Source organism: Branchiostoma lanceolatum, chromosome 5, assembly GCF_035083965.1.
Source record: "Branchiostoma lanceolatum isolate klBraLanc5 chromosome 5, klBraLanc5.hap2, whole genome shotgun sequence".
Classification (NCBI taxonomy): domain Eukaryota; kingdom Metazoa; phylum Chordata; class Leptocardii; order Amphioxiformes; family Branchiostomatidae; genus Branchiostoma; species Branchiostoma lanceolatum.
In genome coordinates this window covers 7,080,135-7,107,229 of record NC_089726.1, presented here as the reverse complement: position 1 = coordinate 7,107,229, position 27,095 = coordinate 7,080,135, and the positions used below count along the sequence as shown (strand labels likewise).

At 44.0% G+C, this 27,095-nt stretch overlaps 3 protein-coding genes across 7 annotated transcripts in view; 2 read left to right on the top strand and 1 right to left on the bottom strand.

Moving 5' to 3' along the window:
- Nucleotides 1-927: 927 nt before the first annotated feature.
- Nucleotides 928-3,497, top strand: LOC136434717 (tripartite motif-containing protein 2-like). The gene has a single exon (XM_066427740.1). It carries the CDS (start codon nucleotides 945-947, stop codon nucleotides 2,898-2,900), a length of 1,956 nt encoding a protein of 651 aa, XP_066283837.1. The 5' UTR covers nucleotides 928-944; the 3' UTR covers nucleotides 2,901-3,497.
- Nucleotides 3,498-5,119: 1,622 nt separating this feature from the next.
- Nucleotides 5,120-20,421, top strand: LOC136434715 (calcium-activated chloride channel regulator 1-like). Its single transcript, XM_066427733.1, has 12 exons — nucleotides 5,120-6,279; nucleotides 11,001-11,289; nucleotides 12,266-12,540; nucleotides 12,857-13,102; nucleotides 13,782-14,024; nucleotides 14,579-14,767; nucleotides 15,116-15,250; nucleotides 15,561-15,785; nucleotides 16,170-16,473; nucleotides 16,864-17,046; nucleotides 17,357-17,575; nucleotides 17,690-20,421. The coding sequence occupies exons 1-12, from the start codon at nucleotides 6,097-6,099 to the stop codon at nucleotides 19,366-19,368; spliced, it is 4,170 nt and encodes a 1,389-aa protein (XP_066283830.1). The 5' UTR covers nucleotides 5,120-6,096; the 3' UTR covers nucleotides 19,369-20,421.
- Nucleotides 20,198-27,095, bottom strand: part of LOC136434716 (WASH complex subunit 4-like) — a 24,765-nt gene continuing 17,867 nt past the window's right edge. The window contains exons 24-34 of one of the 5 annotated variants that reach the window (XM_066427736.1): nucleotides 26,855-26,989; nucleotides 26,289-26,397; nucleotides 25,709-25,775; nucleotides 25,078-25,164; nucleotides 24,895-24,958; nucleotides 24,593-24,676; nucleotides 24,208-24,304; nucleotides 23,693-23,787; nucleotides 22,840-23,035; nucleotides 22,352-22,438; nucleotides 21,871-21,986 (exon numbers count right to left, since the gene is read on the bottom strand). In XM_066427736.1, the coding sequence (XP_066283833.1) occupies nucleotides 22,374-22,438; nucleotides 22,840-23,035; nucleotides 23,693-23,787; nucleotides 24,208-24,304; nucleotides 24,593-24,676; nucleotides 24,895-24,958; nucleotides 25,078-25,164; nucleotides 25,709-25,775; nucleotides 26,289-26,397; nucleotides 26,855-26,989 (999 nt within the window). In that variant the 3' untranslated portion in view covers nucleotides 21,871-21,986; nucleotides 22,352-22,373. Of the gene's footprint in view, nucleotides 21,987-22,221; nucleotides 22,439-22,839; nucleotides 23,036-23,692; nucleotides 23,788-24,207; nucleotides 24,305-24,592; nucleotides 24,677-24,894; nucleotides 24,959-25,077; nucleotides 25,165-25,708; nucleotides 25,776-26,288; nucleotides 26,398-26,854; nucleotides 26,990-27,095 lie in introns of those variants that run through there. The other 4 variants (XM_066427739.1, XM_066427738.1, XM_066427735.1 and 1 more) reach the window with 4 other exon arrangements.

The following is a 27,095-nucleotide window of genomic DNA, read 5'->3' as shown; positions in this document are numbered from 1 at the left end:
ACGTCAAAGGGGGTCAAAGGGGGTCAAAGGTACGTTTTGTTTACTTCAGTCAGCTATCCCTAGAGTTTGAGCCGGTCAACCTCCGTTTTCTTTTCATGGTTATCAGCTACACCCTTGTCATTTGTTGGTAAAGAAGAAAATTTGAGATTGAAAGTTGGGTAAGTACTTTTACGGGGTCTTCTTGCAGGGAAAATCGACTGTAACCATCAGTCCTTGCCGCGAACTACTGCAGTTGTAGTAAACATTGCTAGGCGACGCTTCTGAGCTTGGGAATAAAGCTTCTTCACTTAGCTTCTTTGACAGTATATGCTTGCAATTGTAGCAAGCATTGCTAGGCGACCCTTTTGTTCCATGAACATAAATGCCCTGTAACCAAACATGTAATAGATAATGGTGACAAAGGTTTTTCATTGTTCAATACCCAACCAGAACAACTCCACATAAGCACGTGATCTCTTCTTGGCTCTTAACACTTTTTCAGCGATCTGTCGAATCTTTGGTCGCTCAGAAGTCGCAGCCTCTTGTGAAAAGGGGGTGTGCGTAACTTCGGACCATGCTGTATGCTGGAAGTTTTCTGTGTTTCGTTGTGTTTCAAATGATACTTTAACATTTAGGTTTGTATTCTAACCCATATATAAATCCAGCTTTGGTCGCACAGCAGTCTCCATCCTGTGGAAAGTCAGACTAATTGAGCATCCTTGTATGGCATCACAGATGTCTTAGTCCTAGCGCGGTTCGAACGTCCGAAAACCAAAAGGCATCGTACAATCAAACTCACAGGAAGGCTATTATTAATTACGGACCAATCAAGAACATCCGCATATCTGGTGCTATTTCAGCTCGAGTATACATAAAAGTCAATAAAGCGCTCGTGACTGTTAGTTTTAAGCCTAATCGAAGTTTCATTGGGGTACCAAAGTTCACACACACACACCTGAGTAAGGATGGCGTCTAACGTTGTCAGCGAAATTACGGAGGAACTACTCGTCTGCCAGATCTGCTTGGAGGACTTCAAGCAGCCTAAGGTGCTGCCGTGTCTTCACACCTTCTGCCAGCCGTGTTTGGAGAAGCTCCTGGCCACAGAGCCGGTAGGGAAACTGGACTGCCCAACATGCCGACAGGACGTGCCCCTTCCACAGAATGGCGTTCAAGGGCTGAAGTCCAACTTCATCGTGGGCAAATTGCACGACATTCTACAACAACAGACCAAAGGAAAAGCAGGAACATCGGAAGCAAAGGAGGATGATGCCCCATGCACAGTCTGTGAAAGGGGCAACTCTGCTGAGTCCTACTGCGTGGAGTGTGCCGACTACCTGTGTCAGATGTGTAACGACACCCACCGTAGGCTCAAAGTGAGTGGGTCCCACAAAGTGGTAACAGTTCAAGACCTGCAGTCCGGCCACCAAAGTATTGCCGACATCTTTGCAAGGGAGACCTCTATGTGCGAGGATCACCATGAACTGAACAAGTTCTACTGTGACACCTGTCACCGGGTCATCTGTCTGCACTGTGTGGTCACGGCGCACAGCGATCACCAGTATGTGGAGATTGAGAAGGCGGCCGAGAGGGAGAGAACGCTGATCAGGGGAAGACTGTCGACAGCCCATAACACGGGAGAATTGCATGAGAAGTGGATACAGCAGTTGCGGTCGCTGAAGGACAAGTGGTCTTCACGGGTACAGCGGACAGAAGAGGAGATCGAGGAACAAGCAGAGACTATTATTGAGGCCGTTAATAAAGCAAAAAACGACAGAATCGGTCAGCTTCGCGCCATGAATGCCGCTCGGGAAAAACAGCTGAAAATGGCCATAGAGGCAGCTGAGATGGACCTGGCCTCAGCCAAGAGCTGTATCCAGTTCACAGACACTGTGCTGGAGTACGGGAGCCCGGCGGAGGTCATGCTAGTCGTTGAAGAAGTTACGGAGAGGTTGAAACAAACTTCGGACGAAAACATAGCCGAGAAGGTCGAATTGACCAAGGATTTACGGAACTTGACCTTTTACAGACCTTCCTTGCCAACCTTGGAGAAAGAAGTGTTCGAGCTGATGGGTACGATAACACCAATGAGAGTACGGAAGTTACATGAATTATTGCCCGTTCGGCCATACCCGCCAATGAGTCCCCGTGGTGAGAGCCTCAAACTATTGAAAACGGTGGGAAAGAAGGGTAAGGAAGATGGACAGTTTGTTGTGCCTACATCAGTCGCTGTCACTGTAGAGGGGGACATCGTAGTGACCGATCATGGCAACAAACGACTGCAATTCCTGGACAATGATGGGAACTTCAAGAAGAAGATCGACTTGGGGTTCAGTCCAAAGTCCGTGGCCGCCATGACAAACGGTGAGCTGTTGGTGACAGGAGACGGACACAGGATTCACGTCCTGGACAAAGACGGGATGTTGTCTCGTGTCATCCAGGTGGCAGGGGCCGAGGAGAAAGATGAAGATACAACAGGTATTGCCGTGGACGGTTGGGGGCGAATCATCGTCACTATCAGGCACCAGGTTTTTGTACTGAATTCTAGAGGTGACCCCTTGTTTACGTTCCGGGACAAAGGTTCCTTCTTCCATGTGACCGTCAACAGCAGCCACCAAATCATCGTCAGTGATGGCAAGAACATTTTGAAGGTATTCGACCTCACCGGTAGCCATCTCGTTACAGTCAAGACCCCGAACTACCCCTGTGGCATTATCACGGACAGCGAGGACAACATCGTCGTGGCTGACCGCCACAACCATCGTGTTTCCCTGTTCAGTCGTGAGGGAACATTTATCAGAGACGTCCTGACGCGGAAGGAACACGGGCTGAACACACCAATCGGACTAACACTGACTGACGACGGACGTTTGGTTGTTTGTGGTGAACATTATGTCAAGATATTCGTTGACATTGTAGAATGATATCCGTTGCCCTGTTTTATTCCGAGTTGCAAACCTAAGATAAATATCCAGCATTATATCACTTAAGGACCTGTAGGGTCAATTATAAAACCTTGCATAAAACGAATCGCAGGACAGTGTCCTTCAATTCTCTAGATCAGCCGCTATCTCTTACAATCCATAACTTTAAAATTCAGTACAAAAGACTTGTAATTGTATTAAAGTTTCATTCACATTGTATCATCTAAGAAAATACAGAATTATAGCATGACTCTTTCTATTGAATGCACTTTATGCTTTTACACAAAGCTAATTACAAAACCAGAACATACTGGCTGTATTTCTAGGGAAAACATTTAATCTCACAGAGACACACGTCGATGAAGGTTAGACATCCAGGTAATAAGATACGCAAAATAGCAGTTATTCAAGCAACTTAATTTTTTCCAAAATCATATCCAGTTGCTTGAGTAACTGCTATTTGACGTAACAGAGACATAATATGCCCAATAAAGACACATAAACGTCAGGGAAATTCAGATAACGCAAGTAAGAATAGTTGCACGCTTTGCACCACGGACTATGTTAAACAAATGAACAAATAAAGATCAAGGTTCACATCATTGTTGTCCCGTGACACTCCTGAACTTTGTCTTTACTCTAAATTATCCATATATTTGTTCTACACATACGGGACATTGATAACATGTCTAGTATTGGGGCAAAATCTATGAAGTTGTCAGAAGTTCGGAATTACCTAACATTACTCGTAATTCATCACTCTCCTATGTCTGCGGTCGGAGGTCATTCGTGACGCATTATACTAAGCTAAGGCCATGCTGATTTGATTATATGGATGACATCCGCGCGCACATCAATTTTCGTCCGTCTCCAAAAACCAAAAGTTTTCTAACAGTCACCACACTATGAATCGTACAAAGCAGCTGCAAAATGAGCAAACACATTCCGTAGATTACAAAAAAGAATATTGGAAAACGATACTAATGTCGTAGAATGCCAAAAGCAATTCCAAAGTCAAAGAAGATGTGAAGAATTTTTTTGGGTTCCCAGAAGATGCCATCCATATAATCAATTAAATCAAATCAAATTACTTCTGACGGACGATGTCGTTACGTTACGTTACGTAACGAGTATCAGTTAACTTGAAATGTAACTTCAAAAGGGCCGACTTCCACCTCGGCCCAGTTAAATGAGTGACAGCTACAGATGGGGGGGGGGGTAAATGATTTTCATCGTACATTTACAATAATTCAATAATTCATCGGAAATTAAGTTTTTATGCCCACAAAGCCAAAGGCAGCGACAAAAAGATAATCCTCATTGATGATAACAGAAAACATGGAAAAGGAAACAGAAAACACGACTTATCTGGACGCTAATCGACAATTCATCTTTCGTTTCGTATTTCGTTTCCTTATAAACCAATCAATGAAATCATCAATCCATCAATTGATCGATTGATTGATCAATCAAACGCAATTCAAATCAAACTGACAGTAAATATGGTGAAATTAAACTGTTCACCAACAATAGAAATTGGACTCACTAGAATTTTCGTCTAAATCGCTGTCCTCTCGCCGTGGAAGAACTCTGTGTAGCCAAAAACAAATTCCCCAGGAAATTCCTAGAATATTTGCCAACTCGATCGCAGTACTATACTAAAGACTTCGCCCCTGAAGCATCGCCAAAAAGAAGTTTATTTCAGATTGTTCTGTTAGCCAGTGTATCGATCCGTACCAGACCACAGCAGGTCCCACAGCCTCCTGCAAACACTTATCCAACAATAGGTCCTCATTTCGCCCATTTTTCCGGCTTGGCAGCATGCCCTCAGAGCGCTACCCTTGATATGGCATCTGTTGCGGCTTGTTGCCCCTATGGTCGCGCGTCGGCATTTTTACCTCTTTCTCCGACAGCACTTCACTTGGTTAAACTCGAGAGTTTCGTGGAGTGGTTTCTAGCGAATTTGAGGGCAATTGATGGCATCAAACCGTGTTTTTTACGCACTGTGCTAGTGGTACGCGTTGCTGTGTAAGACCGCGTTTGACATGGTTGCAACTTAGGTAGCGACGTCAAGAAACCGACAAGTTTTCTTTCAACCAGGAAGACTGTTATTTGTTTGGCAGTTCCTCTTTTTTTTTCATTTCAGTGGTGTATTCCACCAAATTGAGCGGATTTGTATCCATGACTTTATGTAAGCCAACCACTTTGATTTCTGAAGCGTACAGGGAATGCGCCTCAAACCTCCTTATCTGGAGTTTTACGCGGTTTGATCTGACGTAGGACAACAAGGATACAAATCCCCTTAGAGTGGAGCCACATCTATCTCACTGTTACGGAGCGGGCGATTGGAGAGTAGTGTATGTGCGTGTGTGTACAGACAAACATTGACTTTTAATTTTGCGTGGGTGTCAACACATAAGGCATTGTTGCCATATAGTGTTAAGAAACACCTGTCGTTGCTAGCGGTGTCTTAGGACTTTTGTGACAATCCGTTGAAATACTGGATTCAACGAAGAAACGTCATCCCGCAAAGATACGGCGACGAAAACACCGGCTGACTCGAAACGCCTTGGGATCACGTCAACGTTTTGAATCGAACGTTCGCGCGCGGGTCTCCTGCAAGAAAGCCGACGCCACGTCTCAACAAGAGAAAGTCTAAACAATCGGCGTGACCCGTCGTCTCAGGTTTCGCCCGGTAGGGCAGGGTTACGACAGGTGTTGCAGGCACGGGGTCACTTTCTTCACTTTCGAACGGGGAGACGTATCAACAAGCACCGCCGTGGACCGTACACGTCCCGGACACCAGGAACCATGTAACGGGTTAAGCAGACGGTTTGTGATCCGCACTGGAAGATTTTTGAGGTAGGACAGTTCGCAAAATTCTACAAGGGATCGGATACAAGACTTACGCCCACCGTATACCTGTTGATCTGAGTAGCTGTCACACGACCTTAGAACAAAACTACCGTAAACCGATAGACACCACGGTGACTTGCACGTCTCGGGCACCGGGCACCATGTAACGGGTCACACGGAAGGCTTGTCAGCTACACTCGTCTGGAACATTTCCGAGGTAGAACAGTTCACAGGAGTCAACGGTGGCCTTGTCATCCAACATAAGGCATGAAAAAGGCTTACGACCACCGTAACTGTTGACCTGAATATCTGTCACACGATCTTAGAACTACGCGAAGACATGAAGCTGTTTAGTAGGAGAAACCTGTTATCATACATAGCGGTAGTGTTGTTCGCGTTGGTACTGACAATTCGAGACACAAGTGCGTTCGGGATCAAACTGGAGAACAACAAGTACACGGGACTTGTCATCGGCATACACAGGAGTGTTCCACAAGACGTCGGACTGATCCAAGCAATCAAGGTAAGTTTGATTTGTTTTCGCTTAAGACAGAAGACTAGGGTGATATGCCTGCATACATGTTCAAGTTAGTGCCTGGAAGAAATGGTGTTGTACGATTGTAGTCCTTTATCTAATCGTCTTCAGTTACATATCAGATCATTGTACGTGGCTAGCTTATATTTTGTTTGCGTATAGAATTCCCAACCCATTTTCTAATCATACGTCGTTTGAAGTCTTGTACGTATAGCCAAGTACAGTGTCTGCTATTTTTGTAAAGATATGAATGTTATTAAATCCTCCGATAGGATAGCTTAGGCCTGTAGCGGTAGCCAGCAATTCCTCTAGGATTAGAATGTGGAATTGTGTGGTATATAGTATAGAGTCAAATGGCTAGAATTTTTGTCTCACGGAGCAAGCGGTTCTGGGTTCAAATCTCAGGCATGCCCCGACGATGTGCCCTCATCTTACTCAGGGGAAAGTGAGTACCTAGCTTTGGCAAGGGACGTTCCTCGAATCATAGTACGTTGAATGAAGGTAGCATGTTTAAGGAAAGCCACACCACCTTAACAGAAAAAAAACGAAGATATCAACGGAGACATGGTGTCGAGATCTATCATTATTTAAGTGTACCTGTACCCAACACCTGCTCCCACAGGTGTGCACGGTTACTTAAGCTTGCCCCCGTGCGTAGGAAACACTTAAACTTAAGACCCATGAGAATGTTAGGTTTTCCCCTGGATCACTTCTTCCCCACTCACACAATAGGCGTTTACATCGTCACCAAGGCGAAGCATAACAAGCGAGGGAAACTTGTCTTCACTTTGTAAAACATACATTAACTTGCTTTTAACTCTTAACATTCCACAAATAAGTTGTACGTGCCCGTCTAGTTAAGGTTTAGTTAATAAACTGTACAATAGCCATCAATTATGCAGACATAGCAATGATCTAGTTATTTACCAAACAATTTGCGTCTTTCTACTTACTTTCAATCCACAAAATTGCTGAACGTTAAACAAAGTCCATTTTACATGTACCATGATTCTTTCTTTTCACGTATCTATTCATGACTATGATTAACTAATTATGGTTATTCAAGCTTTGTAGGTAGTCCGTGCTCAAACAAATGTATATCAAATGGCCTTTCTCCTCCCTTACAATAACTGTGTTTGCCTTGTTGAGTCCAGAGTTTGCTTGTTACGCGCTTAACCCGCCTGAGGTTAGCACTGCGGAACGGGTACTGTGTAGCAAATGTGTTTGGGGACACGGTAGTTGGACGGGCGTTCTGTTGTGTGTAGTTCAAGCATGGTGGAGGGGGAAATGCACGATCGCTTGAAGTTTGACTGCCGGGTTGCAACGTCTTGTTCTACTGACTACCCTTAATGTCAGGCTTTGTTGGTATGGAGGGCAAAAGAAAAAGTCGTGTCACTTCAATACTTTCAATGATTTTATTCAGTAAGAATCTTATGCCGGGAAACACATCCAAATTTCGTCATTATTCTAGAGGGGTTACAGCATAGACCGCATAAAAAAACAATGACATAGTACACTCCACGTACGTAGTTTAAGGCTAGCTTAAAACATTTAGAAAACAATTATTGCACAATAAAGTATTTGGTCCAAGGCTAGAATAGTCGAAGGGCCAACGCTCTAGAACACGCTTATTTTGTTAAAACGCTAAAACGACGCAACGCGCCTCTCCCGTGAAAATACCCTCAAGTAGGCTCTACTTAAACACTCCTAGCAGAAAGTTGGTTGACTGCAGTTCCATGAAATTTGGCATGCTTAAAGAACAAGCATTGGTGCGCTCAGCGGTGGCAAACTTATTGGTGTTTAAGGAGTCACACTATAATAAATTATCCACTGAACATTGCGTATTTTACGCCATTTTGGATGGCTTGCAGCAGGTATGTAGCGTTCATGAATATTCTTGAAACTCTTTGTGCTGATTTCCAGAAATCTTACCTTTCATTTGATATATAATTTATTCTTTATTTGAAAACAGGGGAGCGCAGCACTCGTATAGAAAATGTTCACTTTGTTGAAAAACAAGACTCGGCGCCTTGCGCGTTCCGAACACAATTCGAACGCGTCGGCGGAGCAGAAACCACGGGACTTGATGTTAATCTTTGTCACGGCGTCGTAAACACCAAAAATTCACTAACCCTCCTATGATTTGTATGTTGATTCTCTCAAACTTTAGCTTTCCATTGGCAAGTAGTTTGATGTTGATTTAGATACTTGAGTACACGACGTAGAATACTGAAAATGTTCACTCCGTTATGAAGACGCCGCACCTAGCGCGTTCTACCTGCGCGCGCGGTCGCTCTCCGTGCAATCACGGAACTTCGCGGTCAAAAGTTAAACGGCGTTATAAGCATGTTAAGTTCATGAATCATCGTGACAATTCGTGACCTGATTTTTAGAAACCATGGCTTTTGTTTCATATATAGCTTATTGTCGACTTGAATATAGGGGAGCGCAGCACTCATATAGAAAATGTTCACTCCGTTATGAAGACGCGGCTCCTCGCGCGTTCTACCCCGTGAGCATGAAGCCAATGAACCTGGCCGTCTTGCTTTAATCGATATGATAAGCACGTAGAGTTCCTGAAACCTTTCGCAAACGTGTGTCATGATTTCCAGGAACATTACTCATTATCTTCAATTAGATCATTTAGCTTATTGTAGATGTAAATGGTTGATGGCGTAGTAATGTTCGCTCTGTTAAAGACGCGGCTGCTTGTGCGTTGTACATTGGAACGCGGCGCAATTTCTATAAGGCTGTTCTGTACTATAACATTATGTAAGTTTGTCCTCCCGGTGATTTCATACAATAAAACAGCCCCCTTCTCCTCTTGTTAGAGTTGTTCACACTCAAAGACGTAAACAGGTGCAGGTCAACTTGAGCATTTTGTTTATATATGTGAAGAACAGTCTTGTTTGCTTTGTGATCAACATCATACTCAGCTTGTAATGGGATTTACGCGTACAGATATAGATCGACTTTGGTTTTGCTGACTGTGGAAATAATCTGCTGATTGTGATGACACTGAGCTGTCACAAAGTGCATACATGTTTATCTGTTAACCACAGACTTTATTTAGTTTGTGTAATGCCAACGTAACTCCACTGTCCGAGAAAGTGACTGGCTCCCCCCTGACCGATGTTGGGCGCGGGCCTCTATAACACCCCCACAAAACTCATTTATGCTGTACCTAGTAATTCGTGCCGTACCCGCTACAAATTCGTGCTGTGCCCGGTGATCTCATCGTTATCACCGGCCCTCGGTGTTTATTTTGCGGGTAAACGGTCAAACGTCAGAAGCTAACCTGGCCTCTCACCCCGCGCTACTCGTGTCAACGATGTTCGATCTTGTGCCGTTTTAGAAAAACCCGGAAGTAGAATCGAATATTCGATGCTTGGCCCTTCGACTAAGAAGCTAGATGGTGTTCCACATGTGTTCAAGGCTCTGCATATCGCTGCTCTTTGTCATGTGTTCTTGGTTCGGCCTTGTCTTTTCCCCTCTATGTTTGTCCCGTTCCTGTAATTGTAATATCGGCGCTATGTTTTTATCAGCACATGTTCCATTATGACGGGTTGCTATTAGGATATTTGCGGATTTACCTAAGCTTTCAACCGGTCGGGCAATGACGTGTTAATCGTCGGCCAATGTCAACAAATTTGGCACGGCTCTGTTTGAATTGTAATGTATCATTTAACGCTTCAATCAGCAAGAGCTGAGCCCTATTATCCGTCTACAAGATAACTTCGCCTCAATAGATACAGGAAAGAAAAGGAATCGTGAGAGAAGTTGTCTTAGATTCGTAAGTAAACATACGGATTCACCGCAGATTAAGATTCGTAACTAAAGTTGTTTACTAAGAGTCTGTGTCGCAGGGTGTTTCACGATGAAGGGTTTTTCCAGGTATCGGACAAAAGGCGCAGTTATGAAAAGGGACTCCACAATGCTTAGTTGTAAGCAATGCTAGTTGGCCCGTCTACAGCTATTATGATATCAACGCTGGAGGATCACGTTTCAGTCGTGTTTTTGTTGCACAAATTCAGCACGGGTTCTCAATCAACACTTGTACTTGTAGTAAGGCACGGCATGACATGGCCGTATGATTACAAATGCACCTTAATCGTTTGCAAACATATTCAGTGGGTTCGGAAAGTTTGCTCTTCTTTGGTTGAAAGAAAACGTGTGTGGATAATACAACGGTCGAATTGAATACAGTGTAAACATTGTCATCTCAATGGGAGGTGAGTGGAAACCACTGCTACAACATATACCAGGCCTTGACATTGTCTGTCAACAAGCGCGCGGGTTAAATGGGTTCGAAAAGCTGCCATCTTGGATGGACTGAGAAGTGATGTCACAGCCAGCGTTGACTTCCAGCTAACGCTACATTTCTTTTGTTACCTTTTCTATGGTCATATTTAGCACGTAGTTCCCAATGAGCTGGGGTCTATAAGTTGGAACAGAGGGTGGAGATGTGTCATTAGTAGAATTAATTAGAAATGACACTTTCGATACACGAAAACGACTAAAGTTTACGTAGCTTTTATGATATCTCGATTGTTCAGTAATAGCAACCTCCTTGGTAATAGCAATAGAAATCTGTGTTTGTGTACGGACACCTTTGCATTTGTACGACGTTTGCATCAGGTGTACGGGCACTTTTGCTTTTGTTGTGTCAATAAAAATGTCTATGTATTTTCTGGCGTGTCTCCACACAGGACGCATTCACACGCGCCTCCAGTGCACTCTGTCAAGCCACGAAAAACCGAGCGTACTTCGCCAACATCACAATCCTACTACCGAAGACATGGAACGACACAAACTACCCCGCCGCAACCGACGAGTTCTTCTCTAGAGCGCCCGTGCGAGTCGACAAGGCCAACCCCGTGTACGGGAACACTCCGTACGTCAAGCGGGCCGAGGGGTGCGGGAAGCCCGGGGAGTATCTACACCTCACCCCGGGTTTTCTATCGGACCCCAACGTAAACACAACCTACGGACCTATAGGTAATTTAAATAAGTCATCCTCTATTGATGTGAAGCATGCTGTCTTTTCAAGTAGCTAGTGGTAGTGCAATGCGTCTACGCTACGGCTCGCTTTTTTTATGGCCAAGCACACCGGGTCACCTCTACTCTTTTCGATAAGTGTATTGGGTTCTTTAACGTGCAGAGGTTTTACGCTTGAGGCTTATTATTGGTACGACTATTTCGTTTTGCTTGGGTGGAGACTGGAGTCCTGTTGTTGGGAGGGGGGTGGGGCAGGAGTAAAAACAGCGTTCACCTGCCGATACTTGACCCGGGGAGCGTGGTGGAGTGGTGCTTAACATTATTGTCGTGCGTGCCGGGTGTGTCGAATGGCACTAGCGAAACACGAACACGTCCCGTATTGATTCCATAAGCCTGTGAAAATACTCAAACTAGACACAGTGTCAATCTATATCTACCTCAAAAGTTACCATTTCTCACATTGATTCATTTCATCCTTGCAGTGTTAAGTCGTAGCTGAAATTTTGTCAAGTACAGTATTTGAAATAATTTTTGTGCCAAAACAAGAAAACACGTCCTCTTTCATCACTTTTTTGTAGCTAGTGATGTCAATAAAATACTTGTAACATCAAAAGATTGATGACGCAAATGCCTGTTTCATGACAGTCTAAATCACAAACATACTCCTCTCTAAGTATTTCAACTAACTTTTGTGCCAAATCATCACCTCTTGCATCAACTTTTTGTAGCTGGCGATTTTAAGAAAATACTTGTAATATAAAAAGATTCACGACGCCATTGCCTAACCAAATTGACAGTAACCCGTATACTAGTACTCTATGGCCGGTTAACTTCTTTGACGTATTTTTCAGTCTATTTGGTCAATTTCTGCTATTTCCAGCGACCTATGGAGCCCGACAGAGACTAGAATACCCAAATGTGTTTTATTGTCCTCTCAAAATCACAAACATACATCTCTCCAAACTTTGACCGCTAGGTCGAGTGCTGGTGCACGAATGGGGCCACTTGCGATGGGGGCTTTTCGACGAGTACGCCTCGGGAGACAACGCGTTCTACATCCACGAGAACGGCGAAGTGCAGGCCACGAGATGCTCCCTGGCGATCCAGGGCACGTACAGACACATGGACACGCGAGAGGAGTGTCGGCGGGACCCGACAACAGCCCTGTACGAGGACGGGTGCAGGTTTGAGGTGGACAGGACTTCGACAGTCGCCACGGGGTCTATCATGTATGCCCCTTACCTGGATACGGTGAGTATTTTTTGGCACAGATACTCTATCTTTTCATCTATGACAGATATCAATGGGCAGGAACTTCCTTATGTACTAAAAAGGAAACGTGGCACAAATGTTCACGAATATGCATAGTTCAATTCCTCTGCGTTGCAGTTTGTACGGCAACTTTGATTATGACAAGTCCGTCAGTATTCTTCCAAAAACATGTAAACTCTACTCTAAGGTGGTAAGGGGACTTTAGAAACGACAGAAACTTTGGGTAAAAAAATGCATTGACGAAAGGCAAAAAAAAACCCCATTCATATCGACAACTTTGTAACCTCCTTCCCAGGTGTTCGAGTTCTGCCATGGGAACGAGTCCGGTGACCCGCTATCCTACCACAACAGTCAGGCCCCCAGTCCGCAGAACCGGCAGTGTGGCGGCCGCAGCGCCTGGGACGTCATGTTGGAACACCGGGACTTCGCCGGGGGAGCGAACGGTCCCGACCTGTCGCCGTTCGCCGAACCGAACTTCAGGATCGTACGGAGCACGGACAGGAGGGTGGTGCTGGTGTTGGACGTGTCCGGGAGTATGACTGTGAGTACAAACTTACATAACTTCACTTTATCGACATGTACCTTTAAGTATCATGGAGAAAGACAACAGCCGGTTAACATTGACAATGGAACATATTCATTAGCCTCTACCAGGCTCCGTCCTATCGTTGGGAAAATAGTAGAAATCAGCCGCGGTACTTCGCTATACAGGGTAGGTCCGCTATACAGTAAGGTTCCATTTCGATGGATGGCAGATTCGACCTAACTCCCTTGGCACACTATTCACTCTATTAGGCCAATTATCTACTATTTTTCCAGCCATCCCGCGGAGCCTGGTAGAGGCTACATATTCATGGCAAACATATGCTAAATGTATTCAAAAGTTAGATACTGAAAAAAGACGAAAAAGAAGAAGAAAAAATATGCAATATTTTAACACGCCATGTAGGATACGATGTGAGTATAGTCTTCTTCAAGAATAATGACCCACTACTTGCGACACGCGACCTTACGGACACATGACTTCGTAAAGTTTCGGTTTTATCTATTTTACCATAAGTTAACATCTCTACAGCCACCGTTTACTTGATGCCCGCGGACAGATGGTTGATAAATTGATTCATACACATCAGGTCTGAAACCTGTTTTTCATGTAACACCTAAAATACGTCTAAGAAAGTGAACAACAGACTTTTAAAAGACTGTATGTTTATCCCCAGGGGCAAGGTCGTATGGAACGACTGCGTCGTTCGGTGTCTACCTACATCCTGTCTACGATAGAGGATGGCGCCTGGCTGGGGATAGTCACGTTCCGAGGGACGAGTCACAAGATATGCGACCTGGAGCCGCTGACCGGTTACTCCACGAGGGAGGAAATACTGAACATGACTCTTGAGGGGTTGATGAACCGCACGGGAGGAGTAGGGACGAACATTACCCGAGCCGTAACGCTGGCAGTCAAGGTAATGCTCTGGTTAAAATTGCGCTGGTGCCCGTAGGGGGTGTAGTCCCGGCCGGGCCCCAAATCCAGAAATTTGTCCCGGCAGATTGACGTGTACGAGGGGTATCTCCCGGTGCTTGCACGATTAGCTCATGGCGTCTATTTGTTACCGGGTCCCGCGTTGATTTTAAGTCCGATTAAAAATGATTCGGGGTCCCGGCCGGGCCAAAAATAGCTCTGCAGCCGCATGGTGTCCCAGGGGGCCACATAGGGGGCATGCCCGAAAGTGCAAAAAACAGCCTGTGAACTACCCGGTGGGGGCCCCTTTTTCTCATTGGGACCTAAGCATAAATAGTGATGGTGATGAAAGGATGAAACAAAAATAGCAAATTTGAGCGGAAAAAAATGACGTGTGAGTTTAGACCACATGCTTTACTTTTTATGGCCGTTTTGTCTACAAGATATCATTTCCTAGTCTAACGACACAATCACAATAAAGTAGATACAAGGTACTAGATACACTGACCTGCCGAAAGACTTCCTTTACTTAACCGACATCTTTTTTGTCCTCACCAGATCCTCGGCCCGGCCGTGCAGGACCGTAAGCTCGGGGACAGTACCGGCCCCCGGCAGATGATCCTGGTCACAGACGGCAGAGACAGGCGACTCAACAGCTCTGTCGTCTTCATGCTGCAAAACGAGACGGCAAAAGGCGTGGTTATAGACACCGTAGCGCTGGGAGACGGAGCAGAGGAGGCGCTACCGGTAAGGAGATTTAGTCTTTAGATCCGCGAAACTATCGTTAAGTCGTATACAGTCCTTCCCATTGCGCTGTCCTTAAAATGCAACTCACAGCGGTAGAGCTTTTATCTATTTGTTTATTTATAAATCTTAAGGGTAGTCCCTTCAGTTAACTGAGTAACTAATTTCCAAGGGAGCACTTACAAATCATAACACATCAGCATACAAAAGGATATCCTGGGATATCCAAGGCAATAGTGACATTCTAAGGGGAAAAAAATCTTCATGACCACTATTTTAGGGAAACCGTACTCACGTTATTGTACACTGGCTCAGAACTCTTCACATACTTTCCATGTTCTTCCTTCCTAGATGTTGTCCGAGGTCACGGGAGGACAGTTTTTCTTCTCCCCTGACAGCGATGCGGGGGGATCGGCGCTGGATGACGCTCTCACGGCGACGGTGTTGAAGTACATGGACGACGTCAGCACAAGCGTTCCTGTTTCGGTACGTTTACGGCTACTTAGTGACTGGCAATACTGTTCTATTAGCATAGCAGTCAGGATAAGAAAAACATCAACTGATTTAGATATCTAGATCTGTGGAGCCAAGAATGCAGGTTAACAGTTGTATGTATGTATTCCTTGAGAAAGCGCACCTACCATATTCAGATCTTGGCTACCGTATAATAGTCAGACGAGACATGAAGAACATGTCTTTCCAATATCTGAGACACATCGCATAGAAAAGACTCAAAGCGACGCTGTTAATCATATCCTTTTCCATCTGAAAATAGTATTCTCTCCTTCTCCTCTAGCTTGCGACGTTCTCACACAGTCTTGGCGCAGGAGAAACGCTGCACGAACACATCTACATCGACTCGTCAGTGGGCGAGAAGACGGAGTTCCGCCTGGCCTGCCAGGACTGTGCACGGCTGAGCCCTGTGGTCACCGATCCGGATGACGTCACCTACAGCAGATCCTACTTCTCTTTCAACGATAACGAGGGAACCATGCAACTTCGGATTGAAGGGAAAGCTAAGGTTAGTTTCGGATTAGGTTTCATGGCCTCTTGTAACAATTATCATCAGACAAGGGACGTGTTAAATGTAATCTTATGCGAACTGCCTCTCTTACAATTGTGGAATCCTTAAAAGCTACATATAGCAAGCCAAGCTGCCATTGACCCGTCCATGGATCCAACAAAGCCACTTATTTCCATAGAGCAATATAACAATTTTTTTTGTTTGAAAATTTTGTTAGGCCAAGGAATTATGTTATGTGTTGATGACTGTTGAACCAAACGCTGAGATGACTTTTTTTCACACAAGGTACAGATATGTAAAGCTGCTCCCTAGTGTTTTTTTAACTAATAATTTTGCAATATACTCGACAAATGTACTAAGTATCCGCATTACCATTGCTAGGCTGGAAGGTGGCAAATTTCAATCCAAAACGAAGCCACACGTTCAAGGCGAGACACAAGTGCCCAGTCCATTCAGATTGACGTCACCTCTAAACCTGACGACCCTGACAACCCCACCATCACGCTGACGTGTCACCTTAGCGACCATCACGTGATCCTAGGAGAGTCGTCTGATGATGACGTCATCGCCGTTCGTGCCGACCTCAGGAAAGGCTACAAGCCAGTTCTGTCTGCCAGGGTTACGGCGATTGTAGAAACAACGTCCGGAAGCGCTACGAATCTTGCCCTCCTTGACAACGGTGTGGGTAGGTACACGTCTTCGACTTTCTTCTTCAATTACCAAAATCTGTTCTGTCACGACCGTACAAAAAAAGTACCCGATTTTTGGTTGACATTAGAGGTATGCTAGTCCGTGCAACGCAAACTCCGCTATCAAAGCTGGTCCCTTCCCGGTGTTGGGCGGCCGCTATGAGCGTGATTCTGCATACATCTAATATCTTCTAAGTAAACCATGTTACTGGTATATTTAGAACTTAAACGTTGTTTCTCATTGATGATTGAATAAAAAAAATCCAAACTTCAGACTTTCGACCCTTGTCAGCAAGACTGACCCACCACGTGATCGTAAACACACTGTGGTTATAGGTCAAAGGTGAATGAAATCGGAATGTTAATTTTCCTACCTAATCCCACAGGTGCTGATGTGTCTGAAGGCGACGGCGTCTACTCTGCCTACCTTCTAGTTAATCATCTGGAAGCCGCGAGTGGCAAAACCACCCGCTACACCGTTTCTGTCCTGGCAGACAACGAGGACAACACAGCGGTCATTCTCTCACAAGGGGCAGGGGCAATGTCGACGGCACCACTAGCATTCCCAGGTATATGAACATACACTTTAATACCTTCCGAAAATAATTTCAGCAGGTTGGTAGAACATAGGATATCTCACCTACTTACGTTTCGATGTCTACCAGACACGTACCTTCCTCAGCTAGAACTTCTGACTTGAGTACCGGCTGCTTCTCGCCGCTGTAACTATAAGGTTCTATGAGTAGCCGAAGTAGGTGGCGCCAACCCAAACACTCATTTCTTAAGTTCTTATTGTTCTTAAAGAATTGGAAGCTAGAATGAATATGTCAAATGTTGGATTTATAATCAACCGTACTTTTGGTGTTTTTAACATTCCAGAGGTAGAAGTCGAGATCGTAGCAGTGCCACTGGAGCAGTTCCAGCGGAAGACGTCAGGAGGCGCTATTGTTATCGACGTGTCGCCGTTGTACGTGCAGGCGGACCACGCGGACGTCAGCCCATCAACTATCCACCTAGAGAGACCCTTAGTGTCCAACCAGGACAAGACTGTCACCTTAGCCTGGACAGCGGTCGGTGACGACTACAACTACGGCACAGGTAAGAGAAACATTAATCGTAATCCGTACTAATTATCGATATGTTTAAATTGACTATCAATTCGAATACTTATGCTATATATGCTTACCAATATTTTCTGTCTAACCGTTACAGCGTCGTACTACGACATCCGTATAAGTGACTCCTCATCCAGCTTATTCAACAACTTCGAAGAAGCTTTAAGGATTCTTCAAGACAACGTGACATCAGGAAACCTATCGGCTCCACGTGAAGCCGGCCGGACTGAAACTTTCACCATTGCCCTCCCTAACGTGAAAGAGAACGCAACCATATACATCTCAGCTCGTGCCATTGACGCCAACGGGAATGCCGGCATTCCGTCCTGGCCAGCTGTTGCCTCCCTAATGTACATAGAACCACTCTTCACACCAGTACCAACACAGGTTGCGAACTCAGCAACTCGGTTGCCAACTCTCGTTCCCACTGGCGTGCCAACTCGCGTGGTAGAGGCGACCGAATCTGCCACTTACATCGCTGCCGGAGTAGCAGCAGGGACTTTGACGTTGTTAAGCATCGTCATCGTCCTCAAATCTTTGGCGAAGAGGTATCAAAAAAGCAAAGGAAAATCGCAGAAATTCGCACCAGACGACAGAAGTAGAAGGTACATTGTGGGTGACAACGGCCACGCCAATGGAGGCTTCGCTATGCTAGACTTTGACTTGAACTATGACACGATTTACATGGAAGATGACGTCAGTTGGATCCCAAGAGTAAGGGGAATGGATGATGGAGCGCTTGAGACGAATCAGCATGGAGTTTTGAGAGACCCGCAAGAGGTCGTGGTTAAGTTCAACCCGGTCTTTCACGAAAGTATCGACGGTACAGAGAGCATAGCCAGCGACAGGGACATTTCGGAACTCGACAGCGACACTGACAGTGCAGTGTACGGGAAAGAAACCTCGGGAGCCGCGTATACTCTGGCGCAGACACTCGCTAACAAGGTTCACCAGGTATTCGGGAAGCCGAGAAAGTTCAGCATCACGAACATAACAAGACGGCTAAGCAGAGGCGGGGCAGATTCCGAACTGGAGTCGAGACCTGTGAGCGGGCGTAGAGCACGACATTCAGTCCCTGAGGACATCAAATTCGACAGCATCGTCGAAATGAACTGGCACGCTGGAAAAGACGTGGAGAGACCTAAATACGCGCCTCGACGGACGAGTGTGCAAAAATCAGACACAGATAGTGACTCTACCGAGAGCGACTCCTCTCGTCCTTTTCCAACTCGTTTCCCGCGGAGGAAAGACTCCGTCTTGGGAACAATAATCCACCGGAACGGGGGCGAGACAGCCCAGTCGGACAGTGAGACACCGCCGCCGAGTTCGGGAAGCGACACGGGGAGCGTGGTCGTCCACGAAGTCGACAACGGTTCGCTCAGCGACGCGCTCGACTCCTGTAGAACGACTCCGATCAGAAGCTTCTTGTTTTCCTCGTTTGCTAACAGGACGAATTTCTCCTGCAACCTCGTTTCATCCGACGACACCTCGTCCATTGCGTCCTCCATAGCGGAATCGTACAACGCGCAATCCATAAGACTGGTAATGAGAACAGACTCAATACAAAGACGAGGCAAACGCCCCATCTTGAGAACGAGCCACAGGCGAGGCAGTGACGTCAGTACGAGTAGCAAGGACACTCAGAGCAGCCTGTCGTCTGTGAACACCGTTTCGTCTTCCCGGGAGTTCAGTCGACTGGCTAACATTATAAACAAACGGGTGACGTTTGCTGACGAGAAGTATGGGCCGGGCGGGCTGGTCATATCGCGCATATAAAAGCCATGACGTCAATGTCGACTGTGTTTGTATCGTATCTCCAAGCAAATGTCGAAAGGTGAAATCGTAACGTTTCTCAAGCTTCCGGTTAAGCGGAGCAGCGAGCTTTCCACAGTAGTATTTCGCGTATATTACATCTGCTTGGTTTTCCTATCAATACACAATTTCCAAGCAAATGTAGAAAGGTAAAATCGTAACGTTTCTCAAGCTTCCGGTTTCGTGGGTCTTTCTACTGTCCGCCGCTCCGCTAAACGTTACGATTTTGCCTTTCTTCATCTGCTTGGAGTTTGTCACCACACGAGAATAAGAATGAAAATGCCATGTTTAAAAATTGCTATATGTGTTACTTATGTTCATGTCTCCTTTGGGGCTTCTAAGATCAATCATAGGTCCCGTTTAGATGCGGCCATGACGACCGAAAATATCTCGGGAAACGAAGATAAAATTTAATATAGACATATATATGAAACATGAAATATTAAGTTGTGAAATCAAATTCACTTTTGAAGAGATGATAAATTAAAATATAAGCCTTTCTATATGCAGCTGGACCTGCTATCAGCTTGATATGAATATTTTTCTATGACATTTATGCCTCAGAATATGACGGAAGATGCCTATATAATTATCTTAACTTCTAATCGTGTGGAAGACAGGCGTTTCTGGGCTGGCAGAGTGGTTCGAGTGGCGGAGGAAGACTGGCACTTGACATAAGTCAAGTTAAGTCAAGTCTAATCGTGTAACTTCACATTACGCATTACACTTGTTGTAATCTACAAAAAACAAGACAAATAGAAATTGTGAAAATAATGACTAAAAGACCAATATATTGATTTTGCTTGTTTACTGTTGACATTAATAATTTGTCATTAATATACTGCTGAATTGGAAAGTATTATGTTCAATACATTTACAATATAGTGTACATGTCAAGTACATTAATATACATAGCATTCTTTACTTCATCATCAATTCAGCATCTTGTCTGGTACTGTAGACCATGATTATAATAAGCAAATTGACATCTATAAATAAAATCAACTTTCTACGAGACTTCCTGGAGTCTTGTTCTGTCATTGTTCCAGTAATGTCCTTGTTAGACATGTGAGCTTGGTCAAAATTTACTACCTGGTAACAACATCTATTCATAATATATGTTCATAATCTTGTGTGTTGTCCTTTTCAGAAAATCAAACCCATTGGAAGAAGCAGTGAAGAATAAGAACGATTCCAAATTCTTGTGACATTAAGATACAAAATTAATGTAACAAACAGAGCAGCGAAAGAAATAATGATGGACTTTGACTACCAAAATGTTGGTGTCTTCCAAACTTGATTAAAACGTTTTTGTAGTGCACTGGCAAGTTGGGTGGTTGCAGCATGCTTTTTAAAGACCTGACAGTTGTTTATCATATGTTTACCAAAATTGTAACTATAATTTCAGTATCCTCGAACTTTGTCATGAATCATCAACCTGAAAGTCATAGTTTAAGTGCAGAAACACTTTTAGGATTTGTGAAGAAAACAAAAAGATAAGGATCCAAAATAGTCCTTATATTTGCTAGTCCTTCTCATGCGACTAAATGTTCAAAAATGAGCATTTCATCTTTGTATTTGTGCCTGCTGTCTGGAACTTGACTCTTTTAGATGGACCTGCCAACAACTTCTCTAAGAATCATACCCATCTTAAGTCAAATCTTAGAAGCTAAAGATACTTTGGAAGGGAAGAAGGAATAAAGAACATGTCTTACTTTAAAAATAACAGCAGGGAAATATTTTCATATTCTTATTGGGAGAAATTTCAATTTCATTCTGTTATCTTATTGCTCTGCCTGACATACAAGGCAAAGTAATGTAGCCAAATGATATGCAATCAAAAAGGACAAGGTCTTGAGTCAGGAATTGATCAGTTTGAGTCTTCAATATCCCCGGAGTAAACAGTAAAACATTGACGGCCCGCCTCAGTGGAAGACTGAAAAGCGGCAGAGATGAGTGAGTGAGTGAGTGAGTGCGTAAGAGAGTAAACCCTAATTTTAGCATTAAGTGTGGTAAGTTCTTTAATGTGAATAAGGTGTGCCTTTATAAAAACACAGTGCCTATGACTATGGCTTAATGTCTCCTCTGCAACAGCACTGTTGAGGACCACTGTGACTTGTTTAAGGCTTTCCACTATATAGAGGCTGTGACTGCTATGCGACCACTGACCAACTGAAGGTTTGACAGATCACTCAATGAATTATACTATACATAAAGAAGAAATTTGTCATATTTAGGGTTTTCATTTGTATTCTAAACCTTATTTTGTGCATCATATCTAAATCATAAAATCAATAGTGGTAAAAATAACATTTTGGTCACTCAGCATTTACGGTGTAGTAGAAAGGGGGCCTTAGGGCTTGTGCTGTTGGCTCTTTGCATGGGAAGGGGTGATGGCAGAGGGGGTTACATAGGAGGGGGCGGAGGTGGTGGAGGGGGTGGAGGAGGAGGAGGGGGTGCCCCTCCCCCTACAGGTGGTGGGGGTGGAGGTGCAGGTGCAGCAGATGCATCAGGTGCTGCGGCTGGAGCCGTTCCCCCCGCAGGTGCCTCAGGCCCTGACTGGGCAGCACTGCTGCTCTCCGCTGTGAGACAAGGAAAGAAAATTTACAGACCCGTTTATACATGACAAGTTTTTAATCACTACTGCATCATAATACATGCACCAGTACTAATTTGGTGTAATGCCACAGTCACATTTTTGAACCACAGCCCGGCCGGGCTGTTTGCGGGAATGAAAAATAAAAATAAAATATGCACAAATTATGGTCATGACTATTGTTTTCACGTTTTGTGTGTTTTGTTGTCTATTATACTTTTCCTGTGAACGTCCCAGCCAGGCAGTGGTTTGGAAATGTGACCATAACATTAGGCATGCCACAAATAAATGCACTAAATTCAATCACCACAGACCTTATAACCCTAAACAAAAAGACACACAGTCACATACAGACTCACTATCCGTGCTAACGTCAGTTTTTCCCTGTGGTGCTTGTACTTTGGACGTCTGAGTTTGACGGTGGACCTCCAGCTGCTTCTGTCCAGTGGGTTTACATCAGGAAGGTTGAGATGGTGAATTTCAAAAAAATCTTAACAAACTTGAAAAAAAATGCACCAACATTTCCTCCACCCTCTGTTACCTTTAATGTGGTGTTGCTCCTTCAAACAAGGGACCTCCATTTAATTCCTATCAAAGGGACGTCCCTAACCGAAGCTAGGTTCTCATTTTCACCTGAGCGAAGTGAGGAAATCTGTGTTAAGTGCCTTTCCCAAGGATTCAAACCATGGACCTCTGGGCCAAACACTCTACCATTACACTATGCCAATGCCACTCGAGTTGAGGAGTTACCAAAATGTTGGCCAGGTAAATAACATTTAGCTTGTGTAATAAGCACCATTTTCTTCCTTATTTTGTCAAGAACTAGAAGACTCTCTCACCTTCCTTCTTCTCCTCCTGCTCCTCGGCTGCCGTCTTGTCAGCGCGGAAGAATATCCGTGCGGAGCTGAGGGAGTAGTAGAGCAGGTCGAACTCCTGCACGTACACATCCAGCCGCCGCACCGTCAGATTCAGGGTCTGCTGCAACTTCTCGTCGTCCACGGTCTGGGACGTCTGCAGCTGCTGGTGGATCTGTCTCTGCAGAGGGAGAGGGGGCGTGAGCAATTAAGTCATGGTTCCAGCTACACATGCGCAGCAAAATGCATTGTCAATAAAATGTCAAAGCTGAAGGCCCCTGAGACATAAACTAAACATGTCTAGACATTGTTATGCAAATCAACCAATCGAGATAAGAAGTTTTTACAACTCATCTTTGACATATTACCCAAAGTGCATATCGTTTCTCATGCCCAGTTAGAACAATGAACCTCCTTATTGTTAACAGGAAAGCAGCAAAGTAGGATCTAAAACAGGGCTGTCGCCAGGACCTGTCTCTCTGTCCTGGGATGGAAATTTGTTTGTTGGGCCAGAAAAATATTTCACCCTGTTCATCAAAAAAATCTGCACTTCATGATGTGAAATTGATGAAAATGTATTTTTGTAAGCTTAAAACAACTGATCTACGTGTAACAAGGCTAGAGACAACCCTGGTCCAAACCTAAAACATTTTATCATGCCTCATTGCTGTCATTTAAGTTCCCTTTATCTATAAACATATTTTTCTTTTACTAAAAGAAAAATATGTTATAGATAAAGTGAACTTGGTACAAAAACAACTGCTACATTCTGATGACTCTGATGAATTTACTGTCAAAGATTCTGATGAATAAGCTAAGAGGACAGCTGAAGACTTACCTTTTCCTTATTGTACTTCTCTCTAACCGACTGGAACCAGTGTAGGGAGTCAAAGTCATGGTACTGGTCCAGAAGCTTCAGGATGTAGGCCACTCCTGAAACATGTTAGTACAGATGTCAGCTTTACCATGTCTGCTTTAACTAAGTCCTTTCTAACGAGTTAGCCTTTTGGCACCAAAGCTGTACAGTCATAACTGCTCAAAAAGACCACTCAGGGGGCAAGTAAAATCTGGTCTACGTGGACAGGTGATCACTACTAGTACAGACAGGATTCTTAATGCTTGTGTCAACTGGAAATATTATCTTAAAGACCACCAAAAAGTGGTCACATTGAGTCGATTGACCAGGTGGTCCTTATGTACAGGTTTGACCGCATAACATGTATCACTTACAAGGTTGGGAAGCACTACGAGGGTTAATTTGGTAAATTGTTTATAGCATCAGCTAGCTATAGTAAATGTTGTAAATTCTGTTGTTTTTACTGTGAAAATAGATGAAGATATGATTTAACTTACCCATGGCAAAGCCATCATCCGTAAAAGCTGCTCCCACCTTGTTCTTCCTGTTCAGTTTCTCTTTTGATGTGATGGAATGTTCAACAAAGTTCAGGGTCTGGGAGAGGCAAAACAAGATAACATGATGATCGGTGTAACACATCAGCTTTGCAGGTATGCCAAGGTAGCTAGTCATATCACATTCCGGCAATGTCTTGCATTGTCATTGTCACATCTGAGCTTGGATACTTATCTAACACCAAGCTTTGTTTAAAACATATGATGAAGAGAGCTTGACAGTGGAACTGTCCTTAAGTCTTTCTTTAGGTAATGGCACTTAATGTACTGACACTTTTGAATGCAGTTGCCTACAGTTCATGAGCAAACCCTTTCAGTTCAGACCTACCAGTGGAGGGAGGATGATGTAGAAGTTCCTTAGATGCATGTTCTTGGGGTTACGGAACTCAGGGGCAAAGACGTCAACAAGCCTCTAAAAGAACAAAAAAACGTGGGTGCATAAGACAACAACATTGGGCAAGAGCATATTAAGTAACCAACCTAAACTCTCCTTACTTTTGCAAACCATACCCACAGAAACTGTTTAAGTGGTCATCCTATTTTGAAATGTAAAATATACTGTTCAGGTTACTCAAACTCTTTGGCTCAATGGGTTCCTTTGATATATCAATTTTTTTCACAGTGCATCACCTTGAAGTACTCTGTTCCTTCTGCAAAGTTCTTGACAAGGTCTGAGATGACAGTGTCCAGATGCCTGGAGATACAAGAGGTTGTATGTTTTAACAATTATAAAGATTATAGCATTGTGAACTTTTGAATTGACTGAATAAATCCAGTTGAAATTGGGTCAGTAGAACAGACTAGGAGACCAACCTGGCAGAAGCCTGACACTCCTCAGACAGACCCTCATCCTTCACCGCATCCTCAAATGTCACAATGTCATCCAGGTCAGGAACAAACCTGGAACAGAACAGGGCAACATCGTTTGTTTGTTTCTATTGCATACCCGGTAAACAACCTCATGGTCTAACACACCAGGTTTGTACTGAACAGTACAAGCTGCATATCCAGACAGATTTAGCTGATCCACTCACACAGGGAAGGACCCCTACTCTTTTTGATAAGTGTGTTGGGTTCCTAAACATGCTCGAGCTGTGGCTCTCCTCAAACACGGGACCTCCATTTAACACATACTATTCGAAGGACGTTTCTATCTGAAGCTACTGTACAGGTACTCATTTTCACCTGAATGAAGTGAGGAAATTGATAAGATAAAGTGACTTTCCCAAGGGCACAATGTCAGCGTGGCATGTCACAGGATTAAAACCCAGAACCTCTGGGTTCTGGGCTGAATACCCTGCCATTACACTATGCGATGACACAACAGCTTTGTCTCATAAGTATAATTACAATCTGACAATATTGTCTTCACTGCAATCCCCAGTACATTGTAGAACCCCTACCTGTTTTTGTTACAAGACAATTATTATTAAACCCTCCTTACCTGATAGCATTGCTGCAGCAGTGCAGACCACCAGATCGGATCATGCGGACATAGCCCATAGCATTGCCTGATGGAAAGAGCAGATTGAGCATGAATATGAGAAGCTTATTATAATAAGTCAACAAATAGTACATGTACAACATCTTTATTTTTCCTGCTTTGTATAGAAAAAAGATGACTTAAGATTTCCATTTACACAAATTTATATGTCAATGATAAATTTACAATTAAATTGTGTTCTGAATTGACTTAAAAGCTTTTAAATTACACAGAACACCATTCTCCTATGCAGAGCCTCATCTGCTGCCATACAGTATACGTGGCTGAAGTTTCCAATTTGTGGGTGCGAATGGGCGCATTCTAACAAACTGTCAGCCAATTAGAGAATTGCCTAAATGTTTTCTTTAGGTGAAGTCGATTCTCTGATTGGCCGACAGCTGGTTAGAATGGCCACACCCACACCCGTATATTGGAAACTTCAGCCCAGTTTTGCAGAGCTTCCAAAAGGCATATTGTATAAGACGCAGGCAAGGCTCAGAACAGGATAATGTAGAACAGAAGTCCCCCCCCCCCTCCTTACCTATCTGTGTGATAAGCTGTCTGAACTGGTCCAGGTAACTCTGTCCGTCTGGAGTCATGCCCAGCTTACGGATCCCACGGTTGAACTTGTCAGCACGATCAAACGGGTACTGAGGAGGTAATTACATTGTGTAATTTAGACCATGGAGCTTTGAGGTTGAAATTGTTAGCAAGATCAAACACCAGTCAGGTAATGTGGAACGATAGGTTAAGTGAGTTACATGTAGACTATGAGGCTCTGGTGCTCATTTTGTGCAAGCTTAATATACTTCAAAGATTTCAAATTCTGTTAGTCTTATCTAATAACATAATGCAGTTTTGCATTTACTAAATCATGGTACTTTCATCACTGACCTCTTTAACACACTACGAATTACATTTGTTGCCAAGAGGAAACTTGTGTCCATTTCATAGTATTAGAGAATTATTTTTGCTAAAAAAACTGTTGATGTGATTTTCAAAATATACAATACAAAGTATAATTGCATATTTGCACAGTGATGATTGAAACAGCGGAATAGACTGAAAATGAAAACAAAATTTGTACGGTGTTTAAGATGTCCAAACCTTCTGATCCGTCTGCAGGTGGTTCTCCTTAAAGAACCTCAGGTCCTTGATGAGACGTGACTTGATGTGCTCGTCGTACAGGAACTGGGAGAAGATGAAGAACTTCTTCCTCAGGAACTGGAACGTGAAGTTCACCTGGGAGAGAATAGGAAAAAACATTCTTCATTCATTTCCTGGTATCTAAAGGAAAAATTATATTCATTTTCTAGTAATGCCATATCTACTTAATCTTCTCGCTGCC

Coding starts and splice junctions, on each gene's coding strand:
- LOC136434717 (XM_066427740.1), top strand. CDS start 945: ATGGCGTCTAACGTTGTCAGCGAAATTACGGAGGAACTACTCGTCTGC.
- LOC136434715 (XM_066427733.1), top strand. CDS start 6,097: ATGAAGCTGTTTAGTAGGAGAAACCTGTTATCATACATAGCGGTAGTG. Junction 14,768..15,115: donor GAGCAGAGGAGGCGCTACCG/GTAAGGAGATTT, acceptor CTTCCTTCCTAG/ATGTTGTCCGAGGTCACGGG. Junction 17,047..17,356: donor GGCACCACTAGCATTCCCAG/GTATATGAACAT, acceptor TTAACATTCCAG/AGGTAGAAGTCGAGATCGTA.